The 14,404-nt window shown below is 40.9% G+C and overlaps 1 protein-coding gene across 3 annotated transcripts in view; it reads left to right on the plus strand.

The window, feature by feature from the left end:
- The window catches only part of TMCC3 (transmembrane and coiled-coil domain family 3), a 134,672-nt gene that overhangs the window by 73,408 nt on the left and 46,860 nt on the right, over positions 1 to 14,404 (plus strand). Inside the window, exon 1 of one of the 3 annotated variants that reach the window (XM_042467361.1) lies at positions 7,192 to 7,557. The exons of the other annotated variants lie outside the window; for them this stretch is intronic. Coding sequence (XP_042323295.1) covers positions 7,477 to 7,557 — 81 coding nt within the window. The 5' untranslated portion in view covers positions 7,192 to 7,476. Of the gene's footprint in view, positions 1 to 7,191; positions 7,558 to 14,404 lie in introns of those variants that run through there. 3 annotated transcript variants of the gene reach the window in all.

A 14,404-nucleotide genomic window follows, 5' to 3' on the forward strand; every position in this document is an offset into this window, starting at 1 on the left:
TGTGCACCTCAGGAGCATGTGCCTCAGGCGCACTCACCATTTTCCCCCTCTCCACTTACCGTCCGTAAAGGAGCAAGACTGCGGACTCCAAGTCTACAAACAGGGAGGGATGAGTATATGTTACTTTCATCAAACATTTTTCTTTTCCCTTTCCCTTAAACTGGCTGTCTTAAGAGGGCAACCGCCGATGTCACTAGCTGAAAAAAAGCCTTGCAGAACAAAATTCATATGCTTAGTCACAAATACAAGTTGTCAAGACAAAATGTAGTATGTTCCTGAGTCCACAGACTCGCATCCATCCTTTAGTACAATACAACAAGTACTGAATCAGGTTTTCCTCAATGTGAAATGGAACCGATGAGTAATGCAGAGAATGAGTGAGTGAAACTGAAGGTACTAAAGTTCTATTTTGATAAAGATAAACTGTTGATGCAGCAGGTACATCTCTGTTTAGACATATTTGGTTTAAAAAGATAGTTCTCTTTCAGGTGTAGCCTTTTTTTTTTTTTTTTTTTGCTACATATAAGGAAAGTGTATACTTTAATCCTTCTATTATTATAAATATTCCAATAAAATAATTTCCATATAAAACTTTGATCATTTTTGAATAGAATACATATTTAAACCAAATAACTTTCTTTATTGTATGGGGAAATTGTCTGGAAAAGTTATACTTTTTCAGGAAGAGATCCACAGCAGCAGGTACAGCCAAGCCACAGCTCCCATACCAAAAACAAGGGTAATCTCATACAAGGCACAATACAGTGAACATGATGTAACCAATACATGGAGGCCAGACTATTCCCTTCCAAGAAAGGGTGTAGTTGGCATACCAACCAAAGGTGCTAAGAGGTTTTTCTTGCCAGATAGGTCACTTGGGCTTCACTGGATTCAATGAAGCATCCAAGAGCACTCTGACATAACCTATTTGTTTTTCAGAAAGTGCATCCTCATCTAGAACAGGCAAACTTCCAGTGTCTGTACCCAGGAACCTCCCACACACAGAATTTAAAACGTATTAGGATTTAATATTTGTTTTTGATCCAGCGCATGACTGCTTCCAAGTACTGGTTCAAATCGTGCGTGGCTTCTCCTGATTAAGATGTTGCAAATAATAAGAGTTTTGTATCATCAGTGTACTCTGGTTGTTGAGTAATAGTGAAAAACATTGAGAAATCCAAGTAAAACAAACAAAGCACAATCTTCCTATTCAACTCCCATAACCCAAGGAACCTAAACTACATATTAACAAGCGGCATGTGTATCTTGCTGGCAGCTGTTTTTGGGTGTGGTACAAAATGCATGCATATTTCTGATAAAAAAATACATGCATACTTCTGTCTCTTTCATGGCATCTATAGTAAAGCCTGTTTCTCAAAAGATGCATGCAGGATGGCAAACCATGTTTGAATGGTATCACCTCACATTGCAGCTGAAAACTTGGATTTCAAGTTGTAGCTTAGATTGCAGCTGGGAACTGATTGGAAGACCCCCTTTACAAAAAAAAAAAAAAGCTTTCTGAATATTATATTAGAACTAGCATTCTATCAAATAATGGAGACAAAATTTTCTCCTTCTTCACACCTAGTGTTACTTTATTTTTCTCTTTGACACTGAGTGCATTATTTTTTTCTCCATAAGGAAACATTTTGTCATGTGAGTTCATACCTGTGACTAAAAGTGTTATGGTTCATGTGCAGATTTACCATCTCAGTTGCTGTTTGTGAGAACTAGCCCTAAAATTCCTGTGGTCTAGGATGTACTTCTAAGTAAACAGAGTACACAGTATACAGAGAAGAATTATATTGCCTAGTCACAATATAATGGTTTTCTCAGGATGAGGCATTAGAATAATCATATGGAAAACTTACAAAGGTATGCTAGTAGCACTCTCAAGTAGCTTACTTAATAGTTTAATGTTGTACAGTTAAACCTTTTCCAAGATATTTCATCAGTGCAGAAAGCTTTAATAAATATGGTAAATTATTATGGGAATACTGTCTTTGAAAACCAGAATTAAAACCCCTGGGTATTTGCAGGTGCAATGATCTTTCTATATAGAGTATGCATATGTCTCATGGGTGCTGTTATTTGAAGCTTGAAAACATAGAAGTGCAGTTCAACTTATTTGTTTCTGCTTCTGTTTATAAAGAGCATTTCGTTTGGACAATCTTATTGCATGACAGGGAACAGGGCTAAATGTCCTTCAGTCTTTCTAGACCATTTCTGCGGATATGTTAGGCACATGTGTGCCACAGATGAAAAGAGTGAATAAATTCAGCAGCTATTTCTGATTCTGAACTCCTGATTCTCATATCTCAGGATCCTCAAAGTAACTGTATGTGAGCAAGAGGTTTTCATTATTTAAGGAATATTAACTATGTTTGATGTAACTGCGAACAAGGAGCCATGGTGGCACAGTGCCAATGCCAATACTGCAGTCACAAGCTTGTAACTTTGATCCCAGGCAGGGCTCCAGGGTCCACTCAGCTTTTCATCTTTTCGTAGGCTGATAAAATGAGTACCTAACTTGTTGGGGTCAATTGGCTTACACATTGTAAACTGCCTAGGGAGTGCTAGTCTACTGATAAGTGATATAGAACTGTAGTTGCTATTGCTGTTGCTATTACTATTGCTATAACATTAACATTAGTTAATCAGCAGCTTTCTCTGACCCCTGGTTTGTTTATCATCACACTAGAGATAAAACGAAAAACATGTCAATATTTGTTAAAATTCCATATTTATTTTAAAATGTGTTAAAATTTATCTAGAGCATGCCTTGTACTTCATAACCCATATATAGTGATGTTACTAAATTCATTTTAACAGTGCATCTCTTATATCTCATCTTAAAATCTCTCATAGTTTTCCAATCCTTTCTGATTTGCACAGTGATCCTTCTCTGTTTTGTATAGCAAGTAGTAGTGAATATTACTACTTCTAGGGGCAGGAGGCATTGGGATGAGTTGTGAAGGCATACCAGTTCTGTGGCAAGCACAAAGAAAGTTACATGATATGGCTTAACATCTCCATGTCATTGCTGAAGCCTCCATGTCTCTATGGAATAAATGCCTATATGTTTTTTTTTTAATGTTAGTTATGTAGACTGCTAGTTGGGTGTCCTTGTAGTCCTGGGCCGGATTCAAAACTAAAGCAAAAAGGACTGGTAAACCCCACTATATGTGATATGGAAAAGAGACTGGGGGTGCCTCTATACAGTAGAAAAATGTGGTTTGACGCCACTTAAAAGTGTTGTAGCTCCATTCTGTGGAATCATTGGATTTGTAGTTTTGCAGGGTCTTTAGCCTTCTCTGTCAGAGAGTACTGGTGCCTCACAAAACTACAAATCCCAATATTCTGTAGGATGGAGCCATGACAGTTAAAGTGATGTCAAACTGCATTATTTCTACAATGTAGATGCCCTCAGGTCTCCAGGTGTTGAAAAGAAAGATGATTTTATTATTTGCTATTTTTTGCATCCTAAGACTTTGTCTCTTTTCCACATCAAACCCAAAATTCAAATGGACACTAGAGCACATGAGTTGAAATTGACTCGAAGGTAGTTAACAGCAACAAACTCTAATAGAAATGTGAGAAATGTAGTGTGTATGTTCTGGACAGATGCACAAAAATGTTCTGCACAGGCTTTGAAGGACATTTAGTTCTGTTTCCTGTTGATATTTTTAGCAATCAAAGAAGACATGCTCCCTTGGCCAATTTACATTCATTGGGTCAGGAAACAGGGTGATAAAGGAATGGAAGAGAATAAGAGACTGGATTCTTATGTGTGGTAAGACCCCATGTTACAGCACCAATAAAGATAATTCAAAGGCACTTTATGGAGTTAGGTATCAACTATTGTTTTCTAACATTAGAAATAATATCCTATTTTTTATAAGTATTTAGATTTCCTGGAATCTGCCAAGTTGCTGTGTGAAACCATACTGATTCCAAGGACTCCACAGGTTTGAAAGTGCAATAAAGATTCACTATTGAGAGGTTCTGAAATTGCTATTCTGTTCATGTCATGCTGCCATTATGACTTCAGAAAAATCACTGCATGATTCTTTTTTCAAAATGTAGGGTTTTACTTCAGTTACCCACAGAGCACAGACAGCCTTTGAAGAAAAAGGAAAGGAAGGCACAAAGGCAGGAGGGCAGTCTCCCTGCATCATTTCTATGCCTAGAAAAATACCATTCACTTTCAAGAACAATAATTGAGACACACAGTCTGGTAATTTCTGAGAGAAATAGAAAAGCTGTCATCTTTTGTATGAGAAGGAAGAAATTAGAGATGGGAATGAGGAATAATAAAAACAGAATGTCCAACATGATCTCCTGAGAGATCTTATTCTGCTCATTTAGGTGTTATTTGTGAGTGAAATATGAAGTGTTCAGTGCAGTAGAGACTAATACAAGCTATATCCTGCAAATGTTTCTTTAGCTTTTGGGTATCGGTGGCTGGTTGGCTACATGCCTAAATTGATTATGTACCTCATGGTCAAAATAGGGCAGTGATCAGTAGCTCAGATGACTTTTTTTTTAAAGCAATGGATAAATTCAGTATTTATATCAATAGCTATTTCCTATGATTATGAAATAGAAAGTAAAAGATGAGTCCTGCAAAATCTTATCTTGTCCCAACATCCTGTTTTTCCACAATGGCCGGCCAGATACCTAAGGGAAAGCCCTCAGGAATGGTGTGAAGGAAACAGCTGTACTACATTTATTTTTATTTCACCAGCAATCCATATATTCACTGCTCTCTCTGATCTTTAAGGTTCAATTCAGCTGCCCTACAGAGACTAGATATGCTACTTTCTACTCCCATGCTGCTGGGGAAGTCTGAGACTCTCAAAAATAACATTTATCTGTGCTGTTCATTATAGATAACAGCAGTTAATGGACCCTTTAGACGTTTTGGACCATAACTCCCACCTGGCCATTGGTCAAAAAAGAAGAAACTTGCAAACTCAAACACCTGGAGTATTTCAGGTTAGGGGAGGCTGCAGTGGCCCTGTCCTCTCTAAAAGATCTTATCACCTTGATGCAGAAACAGCCATCATAACAGCATTTCCATTCTATACGTTATCTATTGTGTGATGACATATCTTCTGCATAATCTTATTATAATTGGATTTCAGTGGGACTCTTAATAATTCTTTATTGGCTTATACCCTTTATTCACTTTGATTCTACTGACAATTAATTTAGTGACTTGGAGTTCTAGCATTATGAAAGAGAGAGAGAGAGAGAGAGAGAGAGAGAGAGAGTATTTCTCTCCTCACTTTTTCTGCACTATGAAATATGTAAAAATATCATGTTTCCCTCTTAGTTGTCTCTAAAAGGTCTCAGTTGGTTGTTTGTCCTGAAGAAGTCACTCTTTCTGGCATTTTGGTTTTCTTTTGGTTTTTACTGTGGAAGAAGCTTTCCCATATACACTAATAAGGTCTTCAGCCTCTGTGGTACATTAGAATGTACAGCAGGAATTAAAATAAGTAATTTCATTATGCTTTTACAATGAAGCCAGTTCTTTCTGGGAAATCTTAGCACTAAGATTAATCGGATTCCTAATGAAAATTGGTTCAGCTCAACACAGTTTGGGCTGCCCGAGACAGGGAAGCAAATTCTTCCCCAATCAAGACAGAAAATCCCATTCAACAATTTTTTGGTTAACTGCCTTCAAGTCGATCTCGACTCATGGCGACCCTATGGATGAGATGTCTCCAAGACGCCTTCCCTCCACTGGCCTGCTTAGGTCCTGTAAACTCAGAATAGAGTCTGTAAACCCATGAATAGAGTCCATTCATCTGGCATGTGGCCTTCCTCTCTTCCCATCTCTCCTCCTGCTCTTATTGCAGGATGACCAGGTGTACATATTTTCCAAGATGTGACCTACATTTCAACCTTGTGTCCGGAAGGAATTGCAAAATGCCCTCCGTTTTGAGCATGACTAAGAAGCCCATTGAGTAACATCAGGTTTGCTGTTCCTCTTCCAGAAATTTGTTTACTTGGTAACAAGTTCTTCCTGCAAATAGGGAGACAGGATGGATCCATTTAAAGTTCTTTTTTCCTAGGAGAAGCAGCAGCCAAGATTTGCATGTCTAGAGCATATTTGTTTCTTGGAGAGGAAAAGGACAGCAAAGGTGTCAGGCAATGGGCTGCTTGAGGATGCAAGTGTTCAAAGGGGGTTTTCCCTCTTTAATTTCAGCACATTGGACAAATGGCCATCTGTTTTTGTTTTTGTTGTCGTGTGCATTCAAGTTGTTTCCGACTTATTGTGACCCTAAAGTGAACCTATCATAGGACCTTATCACACAAGATGAATCCCACTTAGAAACGGGATTTAAAAGTAGAAAAAAACACTGCAAATGCAGGAGGTGTTTCAGATGATGTTTCTCCCAAACTGAAATAACATGAAAATAAAGTGAACGGAAAGTGGACAAAAATGACACCTTTTGTACTTTCGGGAACTTCTATTCTGAGCGGGATTTGTCTCGTGTGATGCGGCTCATAGGGTTTTCTTGGCAGTATTTGTTCAGAAAAGGGAACCCCTCTCTAGGACTCTCTAGGTCCTCCAGGGCAACTCTGTGGCAACATCTGCCAGGCATTGATCATGGAATTGCGCTGGAGGACCCAGGGATTCCTAGAGAGGTGTCCTCTGAGGTAAAAGCATAGTGCTTTTGTTATTTGCGGTTTTTCCACATCCACTAACTCCAGCAAATGTAGAGGGACAAATGTATTGCAAGCCACCAAGGCATGTCAATGGAAGACACAAATTCACCAGAAAACACACAGCGTGTGCCATACTGCTGTTAATAAACCATCTGAAATGAACATATATTCATATGCGTGTTTTTGAGTTTTCTTTTGTAATGGCTCGCATTTTTTAACGCCCTACATTTTGAGGCGCCTTGTCCTCCTTTATAAGCAGAGGCAAAGCATTGGACTATGGCTCCGGAGACCAGGGTTTGAATCCCAGCTCGACCATTTAATCCCACTTGGGGTGACCCTGGGCAAGTCCCACTCTCTCAGCCTCCAAGTTGACAATAGCAATAACAGTTTCTGCCACAAGTGGCCATTACGCCTTGTTGACTGAAGCCAGCCTGGCACAGCAGGGCTTTGAGGGTGGGACTGTCTATGACTCTGGAGGCCTGGGAGCCACTGGGGTGACCCTGGGCAAGTCCCACTCTCTCAGCCTCAGAGGATGCCCAGGGCAACCCTCCCCTGACAAGGCCCAAAGCAGACTGAGGAATAGGATGCAACCCTCGGGGCTCTCTGAAGAAGGCTCTCCAACTTTGCTCTGCCTCAGTCTGGGCGTTCCTCCTCCTCCTCCTCCTCGGGGCTTCTGCCTTGGCGAAGGTGGGGCTGCCTTCCCTGCCAGTCCCTCTGGCGGAGGCTCCCGGAGGCAGAGGAGGAAGGGGAGCCCAGGCTGGAGGCACCGGAGAGCCAAGGCAGGCGCAGTCAGGGGCCATGCCTGGCAGCGACACCGCCTTGGCGGTGGACAGGACCTACTCCGACCCCGAGGGCCACCGGCGCCGCTCCAAGACCCGGGTGAGCAGCACGCCTTGCCTCGCCTCTCTTTCCCTTCCCTTCCCTTCCTTCTCTTTCCCCTCCTTTCCTTTCCTTTCTTCCCCGCTTTTCCTTTCCTTTAATTCTCTTTCCTCTCCTTTGCTCCCCTTCCCTTCCTTTGCCTTTCCCTTCCATATCCATTCCTTCTCTTTCCTCTCTTTCCCTTTCCTTCCCTCTCCTCTCCTTTCCCCTCTTTCCCTTCCCTCTCCTCTTTACTTTATTTTCCTCCCTTTACCTTCCCTTCCGTTCCTTCTCTTTCTTCTCCTTCCCTTCCCTTTCTTTTCCTCCTATTTCCTCTCTTCCCTTTCCCCACTCCTTTCCTTCTCTTCCCCCTTTCCCTTCCTTCTCTTTCCCTCTTCTTTCCCTCCTCTCTCCTTCCCTTTCCCCCTTTCCTGCTGGGAGACAGTGAGTCTCTGCTTTTCCCGCCCTTTCTGGGCCCATTGCTGGGGGACCAGAGAGTGGGGGAGTCCCCTTCCCTGGAGGTTTTGAAACGGAGGCTGGAGGGCCATTATCTGTCTGGGATGCTCTGACTGAGAGTTCCTGCATGGCAGAATGGGGTTGGACTGGGTGGCCCTCCTTGGGGTCTCTTCCAACTCTGTGATTCTATGATTCTGTGTCCTCAGAGCAAAGGAGGAGAAGGCTCCTCAAAATGGGGGGCATTCCAAGAAAAAAATGGAGGACATGGCCAAAGGAAAGCTTAAAACACACATATCAAAGTCATGGAAATAGAGGAGGACATTCCCAAAAATGTAGAATGTGACCAGATTTCACAAACCCTTCTATAAATGTAAATTCATGCTTCTTGGGCATGCATGGAAATGGAGGACATTCCCGAAAAAATGTAGGACACAACCAACTTGCTTCTTGGCCATGCTCAAAATGGAGTATATTTTTGACAGGGGACCAGATGTCATCCTTTTCCAGCAGGACATGGCCTTCATTTCAGCCGTCTGTTCAGGAACAAGTCCAAAATATCCCCCCTTTTCAGCATGGCTACGAAGCATGAATTTATACTTAGATGAGTGTATTTAACTTTTATTTGGCCATGCCCCACATGTTTTCTTGAATGCTTTGCCCTCCTTTGTGGTGAGGACATCATTGAGACACCCTGATTTTGGAAGTTGAAATGGAGGGCATGTCTGGGAAAAGGAGGATGGCTGGTCACCCTGGCCAGGTGTTTTGGGGAGGTGCCTTTGGCAGCACCTGAGTGTTGTTGACAGAGGAGAAGCTGATCCTTGTCCCGCATCCTCCGAAACCGGCTCCAGTCTGGCAGCCAGAGGTGCTGCTTTTGCTGCTTCTGTGATTTGTCAAGTTTCAGGTTTCCGTTGGCCTTGGCCAGGCAGAGCTGCCTCCATGGGGAGAGCTTCTCTATTCTTGTCTGAACTTGTGCTTCATCCAGTTTTCTGCTCGCTTTCTGGACTTCAGTCCAAGGTGGCTGTGCTTGGGAGATGTTGCAGTTATTGTGTGCCTTCAAGCCATTTCTAATTTATGGCGACCCTAAGGTGAACCTATCATAGTGTTTTCATGGTGAGTTTCTTCAGAAGGGGTTTGCCTTTGCCAAGAGAATGTGACTTGCCCACGGTCACCCAGTGGGTTTCTGTGGCTGAGCCAGGATTTGAACCCTAGTCTCCCAGTGTCCTAGGACCTTATCACACGGATGAAAATTGGAAGTTTAAATGGGGTTTATCCAGATACTACTAAATCGCAATTAAGATTGTCAGACAAAGCGCGATAAAAGAGCCATTATCCTAGGAATAACCAGGCAATAAACAGCATTTTTGGGATTTTCCCATTTGTTGCTGTTTATTGCCTGGTTATTCACAGCTTAATGCCACTTTAATCACTTTTCAATGCAACATCATTTGAAAAGCTTTATCACAATTGTGCGATATCCCTGAGAAGGATAATGGCTGTTTAATTGCAATGTCTGTGAAAATCTTAATTGCAAATGTGCAATTTTCACAGGATAATCCCCATTTATACTTCCAATTGTCCCACTGTGGTAAAGTCCCTAGTCCAACATTCAGACCATCACACCACACGCCTGGGAGAGGCTTCTCTTAAGAAGAGCTTTTATCTTTCCTCTTCAGGGATTTGATGCAGGAGTTTGAACTTCTGTTCCTGGGCACAAATGCCCTGGTGGCTGTAAGTTTTCCCCACTGCCCCCACATTTTTCCCACTGCCCCCCACAATCTGGTGAGAATGTAACTTAGCAAATACCTTAAAATGGGTGGCCAGTATCTTGCACTCTCCATGTATTTTGCAGAATGCTTTAAGTTTACAGTGTGGGACAGTTTGTATGCTGAAATATGCAGTGCACTTGTACTGTATGCAGTGCACTTGCAACTTTAGAGGCCAGTCTGTTTTGATCTTGGCAAGCCTTGTTCAGATTCAGCTCATACAGCATCTTCAGGGAAATGACGTACATCAGGGTGGAAATCATGCAGTTTTCCAGATGTTGGACTGCAACTGCCAGCATTTTTCACCATTGGCTTTGCTTGTTAGGGGCAGTCAAGTGGTTTCCAAACGTTGGCCTTCCAGATGTTTTGGACTTCGGCTCCCAGAATTTCTGACTGCTGGCCAAGCAGGCTACAGCTTCTGGGAGTTGAAGTCCAAAAACCTAAAGGACCAAAGTCTAGGAATCACTGGGGTAGTCCAACATCTGGAGGACTATGTGATTTCTATCCTTGCATTACATTCACGTATCCCTATTTTCTCAGTGTTGATAAAAACCAAAACTCAGACATGCCAGTAGGCCTGTTTTAAAGTGAAGTTGAGACATTCCACTTGTTTCTGTGGCACTGTCTCTGATCTTACTACAGCAAGAGTTTTGCTACCTAAGTGCAAGAGCTGCTCTTTAAAAATTTCTTGCAGTTCATATGAAGCCATTGCCATTTAACTATTAAAAGCCTTGATGTACAAAGTACAAAGGACAAAGATACAGCATGAATAAAGAGAAGCAGTCAAAAAGCAGAGGTTAAATTTAAACCTGCTAAAGTATAAAAGCAAACCAGGTGTTTAATTCTTGGAATATCTGAAGTGCTGTCTGACTTGCCATTTACATGCAGGACTGGTAATATGAAGGTTGTTACACAGTAGGAAGTATTGTAGAGCACCCTTTCTCCTATTAAATATAATGAAATTAGAAATGTACATTACACAGATACTTTTATGAGGCCAACCAAAGAGGGCAAAATTAAAGTTTTTAACTGAGATTTTAAAACAATGAGGGAAGGAGCAGTCTGCAAATTGTTTTCGAGTGAAAAAAGAGGAAGCTGAGCCAAGGAACTGCAAACCCTAAATTGGGTGAGAAGGCATTCTAGAGTTCCTAGAATGCAGATCTTGAGCCTGCTGGTAAAAAAGAAATCAGGGCTGAAAGAGAGCAGGGAGCTAGGTTGTGTAGAGCTTTTGAAAGTTAAAACAAGAAGTTTGTACTGAATCCTAGAAGGAATGGGTAATGCAAGAAGAGATGTTAAAAGGGGGATAACATGATCAAAATGACACAAAAAGATCATCTTGAGCAGGAGAATGTTGAGTGGAAACCAGAGGACTAAGGGACAATAATGGAAGACCAGACAAAAGAAGATTACAATAATCAAAGCAAGTGATGACCAAGGCATGAACTAAGGTCTTAGCAGAGGAAGCACAAAAAAAGGTCTGATTTTGGCAATGTAATAAAGAAAAAAGCAACCTGACTTTGGTAATCCTCAGTGTGAGGAACAAAGGACAAAGAAGAGTAAAAAAAATAAAACCAAGGTCCAAAACACACTGCAGAAATGAGACTGCTTTAACTGCCCTGGCTTAGTGCTTGGAAATCCTGGGAATTGTAGTTTATTGTGACACCAAAACTCTTAGACAGACAAGGCTAAATGTCTCACAGAAGTACAGTTCGCAGAATTCCCTAGCATTGTGTCAGAGCAATTAAAGTGGTCTCAAAATGGATTATTTCTGCAGTGTGTTTTAGACCCAAGACTATGTGCTTCTTTCACAGGATAAATGAGAACATTATTAACAGTGATGGAGAATGTATGCTGTAAATAAAGTTTTGCAGAAAAATAAGTAGTTCTATCTTTGCCAAGTTTGAGTGATGTTGAAGTCTCCATGCTATCTGAGATAGCTGAAAGATGTGCTGCATTGTGGCAGCATACTTATTGCATCTGGGCTAACATTAATCTGGTGTTTGCTTTACAAACAACTACAAACATCACAAAAGTTTGGCTATGTTGTACATATTTTATCCAGTGAGCTAAGAGTTAGTAAAGTCAAAGCAAGAAGCAAGGGAAGTCTCTCTTGATTATTTATATTCAGATTTACCATCACTGGTGTTTGCTGCAGGCGAAACAAGTTCTTCTTTCCTCCTTCTTGGATAGATTTTTAGTCTTCAGAATAAACGAACTGCACAAGTTGAAGCAATTGTAATCTTCCTATAAAGAATATGAGGTTTTCTGCTCTTCAGAAGAAAACTGTCTCTTCAATTACATGGGTTTGCTAAACAGAGGGCATGCTTCTGATTGTTTCTGCACAATTAAATGTCTTAAAATAAATAAATTCATTTGCTGAAGCTTTGATGGCTGCCCTGTTGCAGATTAACTTTACTCAACATTTCTCTACAAATGGCAATTGAAACAGTGGCTTCCACATGGGATAATTTCCCATCACCACCCTTACAACACTTAATACAGAATGATTCATAGGGAGTGGTTCCCCCCCTATTTTGATGGCTGATACTTGATGATAGAATCATAGAGTTGGAAGGGGCCTCATGGGCCATCCGGACCAAATCTCTGTTCAATGCTAAATCTTCAGCTAAAGCATTCCCAGGAGGTAGCTGTCCATATCTTCTTGAAAACATCCAAAGAAGGAGACCCCATCACCTCTCTACACAGTTGGTTCCATTGTCGAACTGTTCTTACTGTCAAGAAGTTCCTTCTAATGTTCAATCAAAATCTACTCTCCTGTAACTTCAAACCATCAGAGAACAGGCCTGCCCTCTCTGCTCTATGACATCCCTTGTGGTAATTTTTTAACTATCTAACCCTTGAGATAGTTTAAGAGGACAGTCATGTCACTCCTCAGTCTTGTCTTCACCAAGCTGAACATGCCCAGCTCCTTCAATCTTTCCTCATATCTTTTGTTGTTCATACCTGTAATCATTCTTATTGCCTTTCTCTGAACTTGCTTCAACTGATCTATATCTTTCTTAAATGAGGTGCCCAGAACTAAATGCAGTACTCCAAATGAGACCTGGCCAACGCAGAATATAGTGGGACTATTACTTCCCTCAGCTTGGAAACCATGCTTCTATTAATGTAGACTAAAATAGCAGTTGCCTTTTTTGCTGCAGCATCATAGTGTTGGGTTATGTTCAACTTATGTTCAACAATAATTGCAAGGTATATTTTGCACATAGTACTGCTGAGCCATTTATCCCCCATCCTATATATGTGCATTTGGTTTTTGTGGACTAAATGTAGAATTTTGTAAAAGTTTCTATTGAATTTCATTTTATTAATTTCTGCCCAGTATTCTAATTTAAATAGGTTCTTTTGAATTCTGTTCCTAACTTCCAATGTGTTAGCAACCCCTCCCTGTTTTGAGTCATCTGGAAATGTCATCAAAGTCATTTATAAAAAAAATCGAAGAGTAATAGTGCTACGATAGACTGCTGAGGCACCGTACTCAAGACTTCCTTCCTGTTTGGAGCACAGCCATTGATGATGGCACTTTGAGTACAGTTTGGGTTATGGACCCATCTATTCATCCATCCATCTGTTCCTATCTATTCACATTTAATCAGTCTGCTAATCAAAAGGTCTGTCTGTTGATTCCCCTGAGCTGCACACAAATGGAATACAGAATAAGAATATGTGAGACTTTCAAGTCTAACAAAATTATATGAGCTTTCATGGACACAATAGGCCACTTGTTTGTGCCCATGAAATGGAATTTTGAAGATTGAAATATATATGCAGTATTGAGAGACCAACAGCAAATGCCAGGTCTTGTAAAGAATTTGGTGAATCCATCTCTAAGTATTCCTTGCTTAAGAAAACCCTATGAAATCCATGGAGTTGCCATAAGTTGCAGGGTGATTTGAAGGCACATAAACATGCATGTTGGAGGCGGATGTACACAGTGAAGTAAAAGGCAAGGTTCAGAGGATAACTTTAACAATCCAGCTTTTTAAATTGTCCCATTATTATCTCACAGATGTCTTTTTTAAAGCACCTCTTAAAAATAGCTTTCCTAAGTTATACGCCAATTGGTATGCTGCTACTGGCAACATTATCTGTAGTGAAGGCATGAGTGCTCCTCTCCATCATGTGCTTCTGATAAATTGTGTGCTGAGACCTCACTTGGGTCTGATCTATTACAAGTCCTGTTCATGTATATTTTAAATTATGTGAATGGACTTCAGCACAATCAGCTATTGGCATGGGAGCCCTAGTTCATGTATTTTTGCATACAAGAATTAAGGTGGCTGAATTTTATAAGATTAGGTGACTGAATTGTAGCCTGCCTTTATTGGAATTAAAGTTCCTGGTCCAATTCTTTCAGAGTCAAAAGCTTTGTGGAACAGACAAGAGAAATGTAGGCAAGGAGTTCACAAACATAAATATGTGGTTAATAGAGATCAGATGACAACACAGAGACTTCCCCAAGATAGTACTGTACTCCTTCAATAGGGGGGTGTTGTTCCATCCAGAATAGGGGCAAACACAGTTCTCAGAGGGTGGTACTTTGTAAGGTTTTTTTTTTTTGGTTTTTTTTTTTTGGGGGGGGCTATGTGGCCATGTTCAAGAAGATTTTCTTGCTGACGTTTCGCCAG

Source organism: Sceloporus undulatus, chromosome 5 (assembly GCF_019175285.1).
Source record: "Sceloporus undulatus isolate JIND9_A2432 ecotype Alabama chromosome 5, SceUnd_v1.1, whole genome shotgun sequence".
Lineage (NCBI taxonomy): Eukaryota > Metazoa > Chordata > Lepidosauria > Squamata > Phrynosomatidae > Sceloporus > Sceloporus undulatus.